General features: G+C 48.6%; 1 protein-coding gene across 1 annotated transcript in view; it reads right to left on the bottom strand.

The window, feature by feature from the left end:
• Nucleotides 1–9,998, bottom strand: part of NSG2 (neuronal vesicle trafficking associated 2) — a 30,915-nt gene extending 20,917 nt beyond the window's left edge. Inside the window, exons 1-2 of the mRNA XM_056502542.1 lie at nucleotides 9,829–9,998; nucleotides 8,716–8,866 (exon numbers count right to left, since the gene is read on the bottom strand). Coding sequence (XP_056358517.1) covers nucleotides 8,716–8,844 — 129 coding nt within the window. The 5' untranslated portion in view covers nucleotides 8,845–8,866; nucleotides 9,829–9,998. The remainder of the gene's footprint in view (nucleotides 1–8,715; nucleotides 8,867–9,828) is intronic.
• Between the last annotated feature and the right edge of the window lie 6,685 nt (nucleotides 9,999–16,683).

Here is a 16,683-nt window from a genome sequence, read left to right as displayed (position 1 = left end):
AAGGGAGATCGAGAAAAACAAAGTAGAAAAGACTCACTGGTCAAAGAAGGCAACACCTCTTTGAAAACATGCTTTGTGCAAAATATCACAACACGCTCACACAGCTCGGTGGTCAACACCAGGTGTCTGTGTTTTCTTCCTACCTTTCCTTGTTTTGTCTCTGAGAAAGATTTCCAGCCTGGGAAAGAATTAGGCTGGAGCTGAGAAAAGTCAACAACCTGGGAAAAAGACAGATTAGGTTCTCCAGAAAAAAACAGATTAGGTTCTCCACCAGCCTTCTGCAGTGTCCACATCCATGGACCAGCAAAAAGTCACACCTAATTATGGGAACCCACACTGCAGTCCTTGCAGCTTCCTCCTTAACCAGGCTGGTTTAGAATTTGAGCTAATTAACCAGCAATTCAGCAAAGCACTTAAGCATGCAAGTAGTCCTATTAACATCAGCGGGATGAGCCGGGTATTTTGAGTTAAGTGTGCATTTAAAGGCTTTGGCCTGTCGAGCTGGCTTCAGGCTCCTTCTCACATGCTTGGGGATCCTGGGGAATTCTTCATCAATTGCTCAGGGCTCTACACACAGCATGACCCGAGCATCCCATATTACTCATGGAGGAGTAGGGAAAAAAGACAAAAAAGCATCTCAGTAATGTTCTGAGTCCCAGTTGGTGGCTGAGTCAGGAGTTCACACCAGGGCTGGCTCATTGCTCACAAGGCACTGTTTTCTCAGACTTTCATTAATGAGAGACAATGGCAGCTCCAGCAGGTTCTCCACACAAATATCCCATTTCTGGGCTTAAGGGCTAGCAAAGGATGAGGGGTGGGAAGGCAGCCACACAACCTATGGAAAATGGCAGCTCTCTGCAGAACTGTCCCCTCAGCCATCCCAGGTCAGCAGATGCACTAACATCATTCCGTTTCTGGAAAGGTTTTGACATTCTGTTCTCCTCCTTGGATCTTCTGGGTCCTCATTCCAGTCCCTCAAACACTTCTGAAGGCTCAGAGCAGCCTGCAGGGAATGGCCTGAGGAAATTGTGAAACCCACCACAACAGGACCACAAGCCACATCCATCACCTTGCTCCACACAAGATGTTTCTAATGATGCTGTTTGCTAATACATTTATTGAGTCCCAAACCTAAATGCTCTTATTATTCCAGGCTTAATGCCAGTGCCAAGACTGGGATCAATAGGAAATCTTTCCTCAGCTTTAATGGATGCAGGACCATGCACCCTCTCTGTAGTGATGCTTTGGAAAATTATATGTGTGCTGAGGTGAGAAACAACAGATGAGAGTCTGCCTACATCAGCAGGAAATCCATCATCCACAACCTTGAGAAGGTAAACAGTGGGAGAGTGCTGGGAAATCCAGGGATTTGGGCTGCTGAAAGGGAAAAGAAAGCAAGCTTCTAACCAAGTGGGCTATATTAAAAGCATTTGCTGTGAGGAGGAAGGAGCAGAGTCGATGTGAAATGTGACAAATTGAAAAATATCCCATTAAGCACAGAACCTTGAAAAGGATTTTCCAGCAAAGGGATGAAGTAAGTGTTTCAGAAAATGAACTGATATGAATTCTGAGCCTTGTCTCCAACTGGCTAAATGTAACATCATTTATTGCCACTTTATATTTGCGTTCGAGCTCTATGGTTTTCCCTGAAGAAATGAGTAATAATATTTAACATAACTGGCATTGTGAAAACTTTAAATTATTCATTTGGAAAAGGACATGCAGCCCTGCTGTAATTCCCACTCCACTGCCACGGTGCATGTAATATATTGTGGTTCAGGTGCTGCAAAGCACAAACCATAAAAATTTAAAATACTACTTCCTGGGATTATTAATAATGAAGAGACTCTCAGTCGGAGTGGCTGTCAGATTGACAGAAGTGATAAACAAAATGTGTTGCTGCTACCAAGGAGAAAGGGTCCCTCCAAGTTCAAAGCTGGACTTTGTAGTCCCATAAAATGGTTGTAACACCCCCACCCGTTTCCAGGCAGATTAGTCAGGCTCACTTTTAAATGAAAATGAGACTCAGCTTCCTCCCTTTCCACACTTTCCTCCATTCCTTGCAGAAACAGAAGGGAAAATATCAGCTTCTCACTGGCAGCACTGCAGTGGTTCCCTTTGCCTTTGTCACCCAACAAAGCCTGAGCAGCTGAGCAGCACCTCAGGGTGCAGCAGGGCCAGGTGGCAGCAAAAGGTGCCCCCAGGCTAAAGCTGGGACCAAACCTGCTGGGACTGGGGCAGGTTCTCCCCTCGAGTGCTCCAAGCCAAGCAATGGCCAGGATGCACCAGCTGCACACACAATCCTCCAGCTTAATCCTCACACAGAGCCAGCTCCAAGGAGCAAATGAGATGTGCACATTGCCAAGGGCAGCTGAAGTTAAAATGCTCAGCACTAAAAGAATAGAGGAGAAGAGATGGGAAAATCGTGTTTCAGGGCTTAAAACAATCCTGGCCTTGCAGGCTTAGGATGAAACATTGATAGGCATGAGCAGCTCCATGCAGCATCTCCTGTGCCTCCTCCTGACTGTTGCCCTGGCTACTGCCAGAAACTGGATAAAGTGGACAAATCTCAGATTGCCTGGCAATGCTCATGCTGCAAATTCCCAGATTTTTCAAGAATCTAATTCTTTAAATTTCCCCAAATGGTTATGGCTATGTCCCATCCTACAGGAATGGCAGCTGTGCTTCTAAATCTACACCTCAGCAGACTTCCCAAAGGCTGATATTAAAATTGGCATTTGGGATGTAGGTAATGGTATCCTAGTCATTATTTGAATACATAAAATACCTGGAATATCTAGCAGCAAACAAAGTAAAAATATGAAAAATTTAAGGAAATGATGCCTTGGATCAAATCCATAGTCCCTGGAGAAAGGCAGGGTCAGTACTCTGCTATTTTTTTACCCTCTATCAGCTCATCTAATGGGTGTTGTGCTGGAAATGAGTTTCACAGAGGGTGGTAGGAAAATAAATGGTCTCTTGACTCAGTGCCAGGAGGATATTCCAGGCATAAGGAACATTGCAAAAGGACAAAGACAGCAAATGTAATCAGCCCTGGCATCACCAGTGAGAGGCAGCACAGAATGCAAAGGCTGCACTGGGAGCTGAAAGCAGCTGAGAAGGGCAAGGCACAGCCCCAAGAACAAAAGTGGCTTGGAATTTATTCAGCCATTCCCTACAAATCCCTGGGTGCCCATAACCACCAGGAACCCATAGGAGATGGGGTGAAAAAAATTGATTTCAGTAGGTTCATCCAGGAGAGGGTTTGGCAAAGCAGACAAAAGAATCAGTCACAAATTGGCCAGGGTGAATTAGCAGAGCTCCACTGATTTCCCTTCAGCTGCTCTGATTTACAGCAGCCAAGATTCCTGCCCAGTTCTCCTTTCCAGACCAAGGAACTGCTGTGTGGGGTTCACAGTCTTGCTGAAATCACTTGCACCCTCAGCCGTGGGCTTTCATGGCAGAAAAAAGAACTCCATAGCCCAACACCCATTCCCGTGTCCATTGCTGCTGTTTGTGCAGGATGCAGCTCCAGGAATGGCAGTGCAGACAAAGCTGGGCTTAAGACAGGTAATGGAGCTCACAGACCCAGGCAGCCTTAAAGCCCCTAATTCAGGCACTGATGGCAGAGCAGTTAAGGAGGGAGATTTCTGCCCAGGCTCCACAAATCCTGGGATGTTCAGAGTGAAGCTCTGCTGCAGCAGCACATTCTCTGCATGATGGGAGGCTGCTGGAAGCTGCTCCAGGTCCCTGTGAGCACCGTGTGAGCAGCCCTGGTGGAGGGGCTGGTGTTTGAGAGGAAGGCCAGCACCGAGTGACATCCAAACAGGAGCAGGAGCTGCCAAGGACACGAGCAGGGCTGTCCAAAACGTGCAAACAACATCAAGGAGGTTCCCCAAACGCTGCTGTGCTGCAAGGATTTATTACAGCTTCATGAGCCTAATGAGCAGGGGTGGTGCTCAGGTCTAATACACATCCAGAGGACAAAGGAATGTGCACGGTGTAGAAGGGGGGAGGTGTAGAAGGGGGGCAAGAAGAAGACTCAGACTTTGCTATTTGTCAGCATGAGGCAGAGTATTCCAAGTGGAGAAAGGAAAGGATGGGAAAAGACAACACATGCTGTTCCTTTTTATTTGTTATTCCCTTCCTTTGTTTTATCCATGTTTTCTTTCCCTTTGCATCCTCCTCCTCCCTCTTCCTTCCTCCCCTGCCTCATCCCTCCTTTTGCCATTTGCTTCATGCCACCAGCAGAGGGGCAGGAGCCGCCTGTCCCCGGCGGATCCAGAGCTCCTGCAGCTTCCCAGGAATGCTGAGCCGGGAATGCTGAGCCGCCCCCAGCCCCAGCAGGAGCAGCAGCTCCCCAAAGGCAGCCCCACAGTGCCCCGACAGCTCGTGGCTGCCTGACACCGGGATCCAGGACAGAGCTCCAGGCAGTCCCCGAGGTACAGGAGCACTCATCCAGCTCCTCTTAATTATTCCTGCTCAGCTGGCCAGGACCAAACGTTATTTTCTGTTAAACCAACAGGGACAGGCTGTGAACACCAGGAACTCTGTGCAAATGCACGGCCCCAGCCACTCCGAGAGGGATGTAGCCAGGGGCAGGAGCACAGGGTGGGAAAGGCATTTGAACGGAGCTGTTACATCTCTTTTCTTTTTTTTTTTTCCTAGGCGGGTGGCAGGAATTTGCCTCTAGAGAAATTAATTCTCGAGCCTCCTGATGCATTCAAAATAAAGAACAATGGACCACATGATAAGCCTTCTGCAGCCTTCACCACAAAAGAGATGCAGGATGTTTTTTACAGCCTGACAAGAGCTTTCATGCACTTTTGTGTTATGTAAAATTAGGATTTTACTGCCAGAACAGAGGTATTTCCTGCTGGATTACACTGAAACGAGCCAAGAGACCAAGGGGTCCCCAGTTGTTGGTCTCATTTAACATTTCAGTGAACAGAATGGTCCCTGAAAAGCTGCACATCTTTCAGGATTATCATTGCAGGGGCACAATGACAGCTGAAGCTTTTTGTCTATGCCTTGGAAAACAAGGCAACAGCTCCTCTTTTTCCCTTTGGTCCTAAAAGATAAAAGACTTATGTTGGGGTTTTTTTGCTTTTTGAATCAGAAGAAATGAAATTCAGAGATATAAAAAGCCAGGTCAAGGGCTTGTCATTGTTGATGGGGCTATTATTGCTGTTACATGGATGGATTTCACCAAAAAGGCCATGCAAAAATGATTTAGGAGCACCTGACTCTGCCTTCTGCTCCAGCAAGGGAGCAGGGGACAAGGGAAATGCTTGAAGATTGTAAATAAATTTAAATGCACAGCAGGCTTAGCACCTTAGAGGGACAATTCCTGTCCTGGGTCCATTTGTCTCCCTGCAGCCACACAAGTGCTGACAGAAGGATGAGAATGCTGATGCTGCAGGAGGAGCAGCACGAGGAAGGGACACCCTCCTTTGGTGGGAGAAAGAAGACATTCCAGTCCTGCAATTTTAAAAAAGAAAAATTGCCAGATTGAAGCCTCCTGAAATGCTGCCTGCATTTTTCCAGCAGCAGCAAGGTGGAAGTCAGAGGGAGCTGCTAAGCTCTCAGTGCTTTGGAGAACAAGCCTGTTAGGAAAGCACCCCCAAAAGGACAGACAGCAAATTTAAGCACACCTTTATGAGTTTTCCTTTCTCAATCCCCATATGATTTCTTCAAGGAACTATCTGAAAAGAGCTGGACTTCAGGGGTTACATCACATCAGCAAAAGCCTCTTTTTTATATTCTATCTCTGTATCCTTTCTCTGACAGAGGAGCCAGACACAAAAAACATTTGGCAAGAGATGATGGAAACTATGAAACACCCACATAGGTAATGCTGAGAGTCACTTCGAGTGACTCTCAAAGTGATTCAGCTACAAAAATGTCCTTAAAATGAAAAAAAAAAATAAAAATCAGGAATTTAATGTCCTTAAACAGTAAATTGCAGTCTGTAGATTCCACAGGCTTTGTGGGGTGCTTTTAGGGATCCAACAAACAACTGGTTTGATGCTCTTCAGCTTGCATGCAGGTATCTAAGACTCCCCTGAAACCAAAAGCCTATAAAGGAGCAGAAGTTGCAAATCCAGCCCAGGTGAAGGCAGGGACAGCAGCGGGGCTGCCAGCACAAGCCTCGTGCACCCTTGGGTCACTATCCAAAGCTGTTCCTCCTGCCCTAGAAAGAGCAAGGACAGAGCCCTGAGCTGCACCCAACCCTCCCTGCCCTGGTTTTGATGCACCCTGGATTGCCCTGACCCCAAGGTTAGATCCAGGTCAAAAGCTCAGAGCTGCCTCAATGAAGATCCTTTCTGACAGCGCAGGGAAGCCCAGCGAGGGGAACACTTGGCAGGGCTGGATGTTTCTCAGGTTTCACTCAGAGGGCAGAGCCAGGACAATGCACGCCTGGCTGGGGAGTGCCGGGGATGCGATACAGGAGCTGCCCGGCAGCATTGCCGCCCTGGGACTCTGGCAGGGGATGGCAGGAGAGCCCGAGGCTGGAGAGCCCACGGAGCTGTCCCTGACACCCGTGACCCTGACACCCGTGACCCTGACACCCGTGACCCTGACACACGCACCGCTCGCTCCTGCAGCATCCCAGCACCAGGCACAGGAAGCACCTTGTCTCATCATCTTATTTTCCCTGGCTAAAAATCAAATGCTCGCAGGTTTTAGGAAGAGACGGGCAAAAATTCAATTTGAGGTGTTTTCTCAACCCAGTCTCCTGAGAGCAAGGCAAGTCCAAACAAAAAAATACCCTGAAAGACTTGAAATCCATGTCCACTCCTCCTCAGGGGGACAGCCCGCCTGACTTCAGCAGCAGCTTTCCTTTCTCAAGAACAAAGCTGCAACTTGCCCCTCTCACTTAACCTCTGCCCAAGCTTTTCACCTGAGGCTCAGCTCCCTATTATCAGCTCTTTAAACAGCCCCTCTGCCCCGGGGTGAACTCACCCTACCAGAACCCCTTCTACAGAGAGCAAAGGAAACAGCTCGTGAATTATTTTGCTTTTCTCATAAATAACCTCTCCTCCTGGTGAAGGGATTTCCAGCCCGTTAACTCCAGGCCTGCTGCACGGAGGAGATGAACCACAGCCTGCAGAAATCAATAGCTCTGACTCTAATGAGTTCTAAATCACGCTCAGCACGCCCGGAGATACATCCCACACTTCCAGCAAAGAAAAATATGGATGTCGGTAGCTGCATTGGCAGTAATATATGCTAATGAAGGTAATGTAACCTAACAACACGTGAATTATTGATGTGGGCATGTTTGAACAGAAAAATCAGCATGGAATCACACCACACTGATCCATGCCAGTGTTTGTTCACCAACATGCAACTGGAACTGCGGTGGTCCTGAGAACACTCGTTACCACTTGATCAGCTTGAAAAGATCTTTGTTGGGTAATCCACGTCTCACCTGCCCCACAAGTCATTTAATTTCCACTTTGTCATGTGACAATGGGTGATCTCAACGGGCTCTCAGCACTGGTATCAAAGGAGCGACTTTTACACACCCACAGTTTCTCCTGAGCTTTTCAGAAATTCATGACAAATCGTATTGTTTTGTACGAATTATTTTGCTTAATCTCATATGTCAGAGTCACAGATAAGGGCTGGTTTAGCCTCTGATTCACAGTTCATAGAAGTCTAGCTCTCTGAATGCAGCCGAGTTGCTCCCGATTGCGGTGAGGCACGTGGAGAATGGAACCAGTTCCTTTGTTTGGCACAGCTCTGGTTCCCAGGATGTCAAGGCAGTTGACTCAGCTCTATCCTAAAATAAACACGGTTTGTCTACCTAGCCAGGTTTATCGCATCCATCACCATGTTCTCCTAACGTCTTTAGGGAAAATTCACTTTGTACCACGGTAAAAGCAGGATATATGTTCAATAACCATCAGTGTTAATTTTGCTGTTATTCCATTACCCTGCGAGATCTAATAATTCTGTCTGTACTTTGGGGTGGGCTGGCTCCACCTCTGTGGTAACTGGGAACTACATTGCAGACAGGCTTTGTTTTGGTGAGGGCTGTTGGGGAATACGGATTTTTACAGTCTCATCATGTCCTCACCAGGTTATACTGATACGCATCATCCCCACGGGGATGTAGACAAAAGATTTCCTAGTTCACGCCGCAGCCAAAAAATCCCAACACAACCCGCAGCCAATCGCACATTCCTGGGATTTTTAGTGCTGCATTCAGGTGTGAGAGAGTTGAGAGGGCAGGGGAGAACAATGTCCCTGTCCCCCAGGAACTCAGCCACTCTCCCCAGAGAAATCAGCATCCTCAGCGCCCGAATCAGCTTTGCAAAGCCAGAGAAAAAAGCGGAGCTTAACTGAGATAATTAAAACAGCTGCTTATTTCGGCAGAGTTATCACATTACCTCCTCTCAAAGCAGACCATTAATCTCACTGATAATAACATATCGCACACTGCTCCTCAGTTTCTCCAGCACTTGCAAGAGAAACACACCAACCTTTTTTTCCAGCTGTATTTATGAATATTTGGGGTTCTTTTTTGAGGAGGGAGAGCACTGGGGGACTGCTGCGTGCTTATTTGCCACGTTTAAACATTTAAACACACAGTGAAAGATGAGCCCTTTTTATTTATTGAATGAATGTGCCACAATTGCCATCAGCAGAGCAAGGGACACGTCCGTGTGCGCAGCCATGCAGGAGCACATTCCGATTTTGTGTTACCTTTTCCGGAGCCGGGAACTGCAGGTGGTTTACTTCCAAAGGCGTGATCAAAGGAACTGTCTGAAAACCATCTTCGTTGGATGGTGGTTTGTTGTTCTTGTCGTTCAAATTACTCCCCAGCTTCACCATCCTTGCAGCCGGCTTTCCAGACCTGGCAGCGGGGGAGATGAGCAGTGTCACAGGGGGGCTGGAAGGGACAATTCCTGCCGAGCTTTGGGTTCAGGTGGCGGTGCCCGGGTTTCAGGGAATGTCACTTCACCAGAGCACTCGCCTTAACACCGACACCCCACAAACACCCTCTAAACCCCACAAACACCCTCTAAACCCCCAAAATCGCCCTCACCCCACAAACACCTTCTAAACCCCAAAAACACCCTCTAAACCCCCAACACACCCTCTAAACCCCACAAACAGCCTTTTAACATCACAAACAGCCTTTAAACGCCACAAACAGCCTCCAAACCCCAAAACCACTCTCTAAACCACCAAAACAGCATCTAAACCCCCAAAACAGCATTTTAGCACCAAAAACAGCATTTAAACTCCACAAACAGCCTCCAAACCCGACAAAAATCCTTTTACCATCACAAACAGCCTTTAAACCCCACAAAAATCCTCTTACCATCACAAACAGCCTCCAAACCCCACATAAAACCTTTTACCATCACAAACAGCCTTTAATCCCACAAATACCCTTTAAACAAACCTCTCGCTGTCAGCCCAAACACGGCGGATCCCGAAGCGCCGGGAGAGCCACCAGCACTGGTGGGAATGTCACCAAAGCGACTGAGAATGTCACCAGCACTGGTGGGAATGTCACCAGCATCACCGTGAATATCACCAGTGCTGGCAGGAGAGCCACCAGTACCACTGGGAATGTCACCATCACCGGTGGGAATGTCACCAGCAGCGCCGGGATGTCACCAGCACCGCCACTACCGCGGACACGCAGCGGGACACGGCGCGTCTCCCACTGACCCCAGGAGGGTTTTTTTACCCCTCTCCCATTTTTGCAGCCCCCTCGAGGGTTCAGATCCCTGTCCCCTGCACATCCCGGAGCACTCGGCTGTTCCCCGTCCCCCAGCTCGGTCCGGGCACGGCTCCGTTACTTACTGCCAAGCAGGCGGCGAGAGGCGGCGGCGGGGCCGGTGTGGAGCCCGCGGTGTCCGCGGGGGGAGCGGTGCTGAAGGGACAGCGCTGCGCTCGCTGCGGCTCCGCCGGTGACTGAGGCGGGCGGGGCGGCGGCTCCTTCCCCCCCGCCCGGCGCCATCCGCGCCCGCCCTCAGCGCCGCGCCCCGCGCGCCCCCTGGCGGCCCGCAGCGCCCGCGCGCGACAGCGCCCCCTGGCGGCCGCGCCTGAGGGAGCCGCCATGGCGGGAGGGACAGCGCGGCCCGGCGCTCTGCCCGGCACTGCCAGCGCCGCGATCGTGGGGGCTGCGTGGGGACACGAGCACTGCTGGCACACTCCGGGGCTGCGTGGGGACACGAGCACTGCTGGCACACTCCGGGGCTGCACGGGCACTGCTGGCACATTCCCGGGCTGCACGGGCACACCAGCACTGCTGGCACACTCCGGGGCTGCGCGGGGACACCAGCACTGCTGGCACACTCCGGGGCTGCACGAGCACTGCTGTCACACTCTGGGGCTGCACGGGCACTGCTGGCACACTCTGGGGCTGCACGGGCACTGCTGGCACACTCTGGGGCTGCGCGGGCACACGAGCACTGCTGGCACACTCTGGGGCTGCGCGGGCACACGAGCACTGCTGGCACACTCCGGGGCTGCACGAGCACTGCTGGCACACTCCGGGGCTGCACGAGCACTGCTGGCACACTCCGGGGCTGCACGGGCACACCAGCACTGCTGGCACACTCTGGGGCTGCACGGGGACACGAGCACTGCTGGCACACTCCGGGGCTGCACGAGCACTGCTGGCACACTCCGGGGCTGCGCGGGGACACGAGCACTGCTGGCACACTCCGGGGCTGCGCGGGGACACGAGCACTGCTGGCACACTCCGGGGCTGCACGAGCACTGCTGGCACACTCTGGGGCTTCACGGGGACACCAGCACTGCTGGCACACTCTGGGGCTGCACGGGCACACCAGCACTGCTGGCACACTCCGGGGTTGCACGGGCACACCAGCACTGCTGGCACACTCCGGGGTGCACGGGGACACGAGCACTGCTGGCACACTCTGGGGCTGCACGGGCACACCAGCACTGCTGGCACACTCCGGGGCTGCGCGGTGTTGAGCGCTGTGTCGCTCACTGGGGTGCCACATGGGATCGGGGAGTGGTTTGGGTTGGAAGGGACCTTAGAGATTATCCCGTGTCACCTCTGCCACTGTCCCGGGTGGCTCCAAGCCCTGTCCAGCCTGGCCTTGGATCTTCCACAGCTGCTCTGGGCACCCTGTGCAAGGCCTGCCACCCTCGCAGGGAACAATTCCTTCCCAATACCCAAACCTGAATTTCCCCTCTTTCATTCCCCCTGCCCTGTCACTCCAGGTCCTGATGCAGAATCCCTCTCCTGCTTCCTTGCACACACTGGAAGGTGCTCTGGGGTCTCCACACAACCTTTTCCAGGCTGAACATCCCTAATTTTCTCACCCTGTCCCCTTAGGGAAGGTTTCCCAAATTCTTTTTCAGCTTCCTGATGCTAAGTCACCCACGGCAATACCTGACAGGAGGCTGGAGCAGCTGGGGCTCAGTCACTTCTCCCAGCTGACAAGAACAGGACAAGAGCAAACAGCCTCACTTGCACCAAGGCAGGTTTAAACTGGATTAGGAAGAATTTCTTCATGAAAGGGTGGTCAGGCAAGGGCAGCAGTGGGATCACCATCTGTGGAAGTGTTCAAAAGGAATCACCTCCCTGGAAGTGTTCAGCAGCCATGCAGCTGTGGCATTTCCAGTGGAACAGTGGAGCTGGCAGTGCTGAGTTAATGGCTGCACTCAGTGATCTTGGAGGTCTTGTCCAGCCTTAGGGATTCTGTGATTCTCAAAGCTGGGATGCAGGACAGGACCACAGCCACCATCCCCTGCAGCAGGAGGCTGAGGTCTCTTGGAGACACAGGGTGCTTTGGGATGACTTCAGCCTGATTTGTTTATAAATTTAGAATTTGCCTCCAGAGCTGGCAACTTGGCATTTTTCACAAGACCTAAATATACTCCTTGCAGGCGTGAACTGTTTCCATAATAAAGCCTTTGAGGACTGACTTGTGAAAACTCATTTAAAGCTGTATTTTGGCAGAGTGAGGGGAAGTGCTGACTGCAGCTTGTTCACAGGAGAGGGAAGAGCTGAGAGGAAGGGAGTAGAGAAGGGCAGCTCAAACTACCTGCTACTAACACCACCTTAGATGGCTCATTAAAGATCCTGTTTCCAACAGTTTCACCAGTTTCTCATGCTTGGGTTGGAATTTTCTCTATCACATTTCTGGATCAGGCCAAACTTCTACAGTAAATTTCACCCAAGAGGTTTTTTTTTCTGGGTTTAAGAATAAAGTTGTGCCACAGATACAACTTAACCTTGAACAACTTTTGCTTGGAGTGTTACAAATTTTTGGCAGGCACTTTTTTGGTGTTCTCAGAATATCTGGGGGAAAAATGTCAATCACATCAGAAGGTTTGGGAAATTCACATTCAGGAAAGATTTCTTAAGCAGGGATCTCCTTAGATCTGATCCATCAGAGGTGTGTTCAGCTCAAGACTGAACAAGATTTCCACTGAAATTACAACTCCAGGCTGCTGCAGACCAGACCAGGGAGAGATCCTACAAAGAAAGTGGCAGGCTGCATCCCACAGATAAGGAAAAATGTAGGATTTAGGCTCTGTAGGTCTGAGAAAGCACATAAAAACCTATTCACTAAAGATTATTGATTAAATTACTACAATCTAATGTGTAAATATTGCAGTAATACCAGAAATCAGCCACCCATGCCCACCTGGGATAGGGTCTGTGCAGAGATACACTAAGTTATACACCCTGCAAAGTCCTTTTCTCGTGTCCCTGTGCTAGTTCAGCTCAGGATGATCATTAGGACCATCCACAAAGATTACCAGATCTGTGCTTACCTCCCACTGAACATATGGGTTTGAACTACTCTGGTTCTCTTTCAGGAAAATGGCTATTTTTAATGGAGGCAATAGGAAATATTATTAAACAATGCAAAGGAAATATTGCATTGCAATCCATGAAAATGGCATTGGGGTGTTCCACCTTTATCTGGTAATTACCAACTCGAGGGCTCTGTTGAAAAGCAAAGTGATGTCTTTCATAGCTTTCAAATGCATCCTGTGATCTAAAAACCAAATAATTTTCATCCATGTCAACACTGGCAATTAATATCCTGCTTAGCCAAAATATTACCTTAATGACACCTGAGCTGATGCTCTGACTTCAGAGAGGTCTTAAGCAACACTTCACAAACACAGTGATGTGAAATCTCCAGAGTCATCTGTGCAAACCCATGGAAACTGGGGTTGCATCATGAAAAAATAAGGTTGCAGATAAGGTTACCTACTTGTTCCACACCTCTGCTCAGCTGAACTCACAGAATTTAATATGTTAACTTTTTTTTTTTTGTTATGCCTGAATACTCTTCATGGTAATAAACCTAAGGGGCAATGAGGGGAATCCCCTTCCTTGTTGCTCCCACTGTAAAACACCTTTCCTGTGGCTGCAAATCTCCTGATAACTAACCAGAGCTCAGCTCTGCTGCAGATATTCCATGTGCCCAGAGAGCCCAGCTCAGCATGGCCAACACTCCAGCACTGGCAGCAGGAACCACGTTTCCCCCAAAAGCCTTCTAGTTCTGAGTGCCAGCAGCAAGAACCTGTGAAAAATGAGCAGATGCTGCTTTTACCTTTTGACTTCTCAGGGTGGAAGCACATTTTAAGCGTTTTTCAGTGGCACCATCTGAGAATTTTGGCAGTGTGGTGGAGGGAGATGAGCAGAGAGATATCCAAAGCCTCCCTTGGAACTACATCCAGTAACTTCCATTTCCTCCATGAGGCTGAACCAGCCCTGTGACTGCTTAGGGTCAGTGTGGCCATTTCAGTTTGAAAATACTTCTTTGCAAAATCCCTCTCTCACAAACAAACAAAGAGCCTACCAGGAGTAAATTTACTTAGCAGGATGCTTCATGGCAAAAATAGATGTCTGAAGTTGCCAGCAAGATCCCAAAAGTGAGCATTCTGAAGGGACAACATTAAAGCAAGCCCAAGTGAGGATGAGAAATCAGAGTAACACACAGATTTTCTTACAGAGCCAATTCAGAGTCTGACATTTCCGCCCACACAGCACAACTCAGTGACAGGCAATAAGACACAGCAGCAATATGAGCAACATGAGACTCCAGAGGAATAAACAATATATTTCTTCTGTCAACAAAAATATATGCCTCTCTTTATTCCTTTCATAAGTCTCTCACAATTATTAATGCACTGGGTTTGTGTGGCAGGAGGGCTGCAGGGGTGGCTTCTGTGAGAAGCTGCTGGAAGCTTCCCCATGTCCCACAGAGCAGCTCCAAGGGGGTAACACCTCTGGGAAACAGATTTAGGAATGGGGGTAAAACTGCACAGCTGCAGGCAGGAGGGAGGAGTGAGAATGTCTGAGAGGAACAGCTCTGCAGATACCCAGGGTGGGGAGAAGGAGGGGAAGGAGGTGCTCCAGGTGCCAGAGCTGAGATTGCCCTCAAGCCCAAGGTGAAGCCCAAGTGAAGCCCAAGGTGAAGCTGAGCCCAGGAAGAAAGGAGGATTAACAGGGTTTGGCTACCAACATTTCACTATTGTCAATTCTGCAGCTTGTAAACAAAATATCAGTCACAGCACAGCTCAGCCTCTCCCCACTCCAAGCCTGAACACATAAATCAACTTCTCTTCAATGTTAATGAATATTATTCTTCTCACTTGCTCCTTGATCTATGAAACACTTATTGTCTCACTTCATAAAATACATTTCCTGCACACCAAGCATTTTTCTCTATAACGTTCCTGCTCATTAGTATAAGGGACAGTATTTTATCTGTTTTCATATATTGAAAATCTGGGAGCAAGTTTTCAATGAAAGCACAGAGAAATACATGAATGGGAAGTAGGGGTTACTTAGAAGAGAAACTACAAAACTTAAAGGCACTGAGTGAGGACAAAGTTTCAGGAATTCACAATAGTCATGGTAGGGCAATCCTAGGAGTAACATCATCCACCTCAGACTGTTCTACCCAAAGACCCTGTTTGTTTCTCAAACATTCACCTGAGTTCATCTCAAAATTAGTCCAATACAGCAGTGAAACCAGTACAGTGTTCTTTTCCTTGGGAAATCACAGACAACTTAGCACCATACTCAGAATTTACTCTTTCTGTAGCTGAAGATATTTAAATACAAGGAGATGTAAAAAGTGACCATGTCTATTCTAAGCTGGATTTAACTACTTGCAGTCACTGCTGTGAGGAGATCATCCATTCCACAGAGTTCCAGCAGCAGCACTGGCTTCCTGTCACACACAGTAGGAACCAGAAACCAATCATACAGCAGAACAGGGGGAAAATCTAAAAGCCACGTTAGTTTATGATTCATTTTGAAATACAGGAGATTACAAAGATTCTGGAAGAGAGGGAACATTTGTCAGTGCCATCTGAGCTTTCCTGCTCAGCTCTTTCAATCTGCCTCTGTTCCTCCTCAAACAGGACTGCCAGGAGTGCAATAAATCTCACTCATTGCCAGCATGGAGGGATCCTGTCCTGACCCTGGGGAATGGCACAAATCAGATTTGTTCACAGCCCAGCCCAGCAACATCCACAGCTCAGCTGAGCCACTGGGGTGAGACACAAATGTGGAGTCCAAATTTAGAGAAAGAAGAAGAGATCCTCTCTTAATCTGCTGCCCACATTCAGCACAAGAGACACGACAGAAGAGGTGCCACAGCCACTGGGAGGCCAGAGCACTCAGTATCTGCCAGAAGGTGACAACCCTCCCTGGATCAAGGCACATTCCTTTTCTCCTCAAGGGCCTCCAGAACTTTTCTTCCAACAAAATGAAACTGCAGCCACCCACGTAAGTTTTCCCTAGGCTGAAGCTTTCAAATGTGAATTTTTCTGCCTCAGATCAGAAGGTCCTGATGCTGTCACTAATGAGTGAGAAACTTCTTGTGAATATTTATTAAAAATCCACTGTGGCTTAAAATACTTCAATAAAACTTGCTCTTGTCCTCCTAAAGTAAAGTTCCTCTTAAACCATAGCTTCTCCTGCTACTTCAGTTTGCTGGAAAGCCCATGATGTTAAACCCATCCATGGCTGTTTTGGTTTTTATGCAAATCCCAACCATCAGAGTTATATAAGTGCTTATGCAATGAAAAGAAACATAATACACCAACCTGTCCATGTCACTGAGAGTTATTTCCAAGAGCTACAAATCAAAGCTCTGTTTTGCTTTATATTTAAGAGCCTACTGCACAGGCAAAATGTCATGTATGCCCAAAATTTTCTTTCAGTCACTTCCCTCTCCCAAAGAAAAAGAAAACTACAATTCAGCTGCCTGCTGAAGGCTATTCCTTAGTCAGAGTCCATGCAAAATTGTATTAGAAGCTTTGAAGTTAAAACATGAACATTGACTACCAGGGAGGGCCCTAAAGACAAAGACATTTACTGGATGTAAATGTTCAGTGAAGACAAAGGTCACCTTCTATTTCCCCAAAATCAAACCATGTTGGAAGCTCCACATCCTGCTCTCAAGTTTTGCTTCAGAGCTGAAATCTTTTCATTGAAGGAATCAGTGAAATATTATTAACCTTGGTGATTGATTATGTTGTAATGGCCAAGTTATGATAACCTCAGGGCCATGGGACTGCAGAGCCTCAGCTGGTGGGACACAGGAATCTGATTCATCCCAGCTCCAGAGCAGATGGGGCACGAGCAGAGGAGCTGCTGGGCAAGCCAAGCCTCCATCCAGCCTGCAGGAAATCAGATTTTAT

Source organism: Oenanthe melanoleuca, chromosome 13 (genome assembly GCF_029582105.1).
Source record: "Oenanthe melanoleuca isolate GR-GAL-2019-014 chromosome 13, OMel1.0, whole genome shotgun sequence".
Taxonomy (NCBI): domain Eukaryota; kingdom Metazoa; phylum Chordata; class Aves; order Passeriformes; family Muscicapidae; genus Oenanthe; species Oenanthe melanoleuca.
The sequence above is the reverse complement of the archived record's forward strand: the minus strand, read 5'-3'. Positions and strand labels throughout refer to the sequence as shown.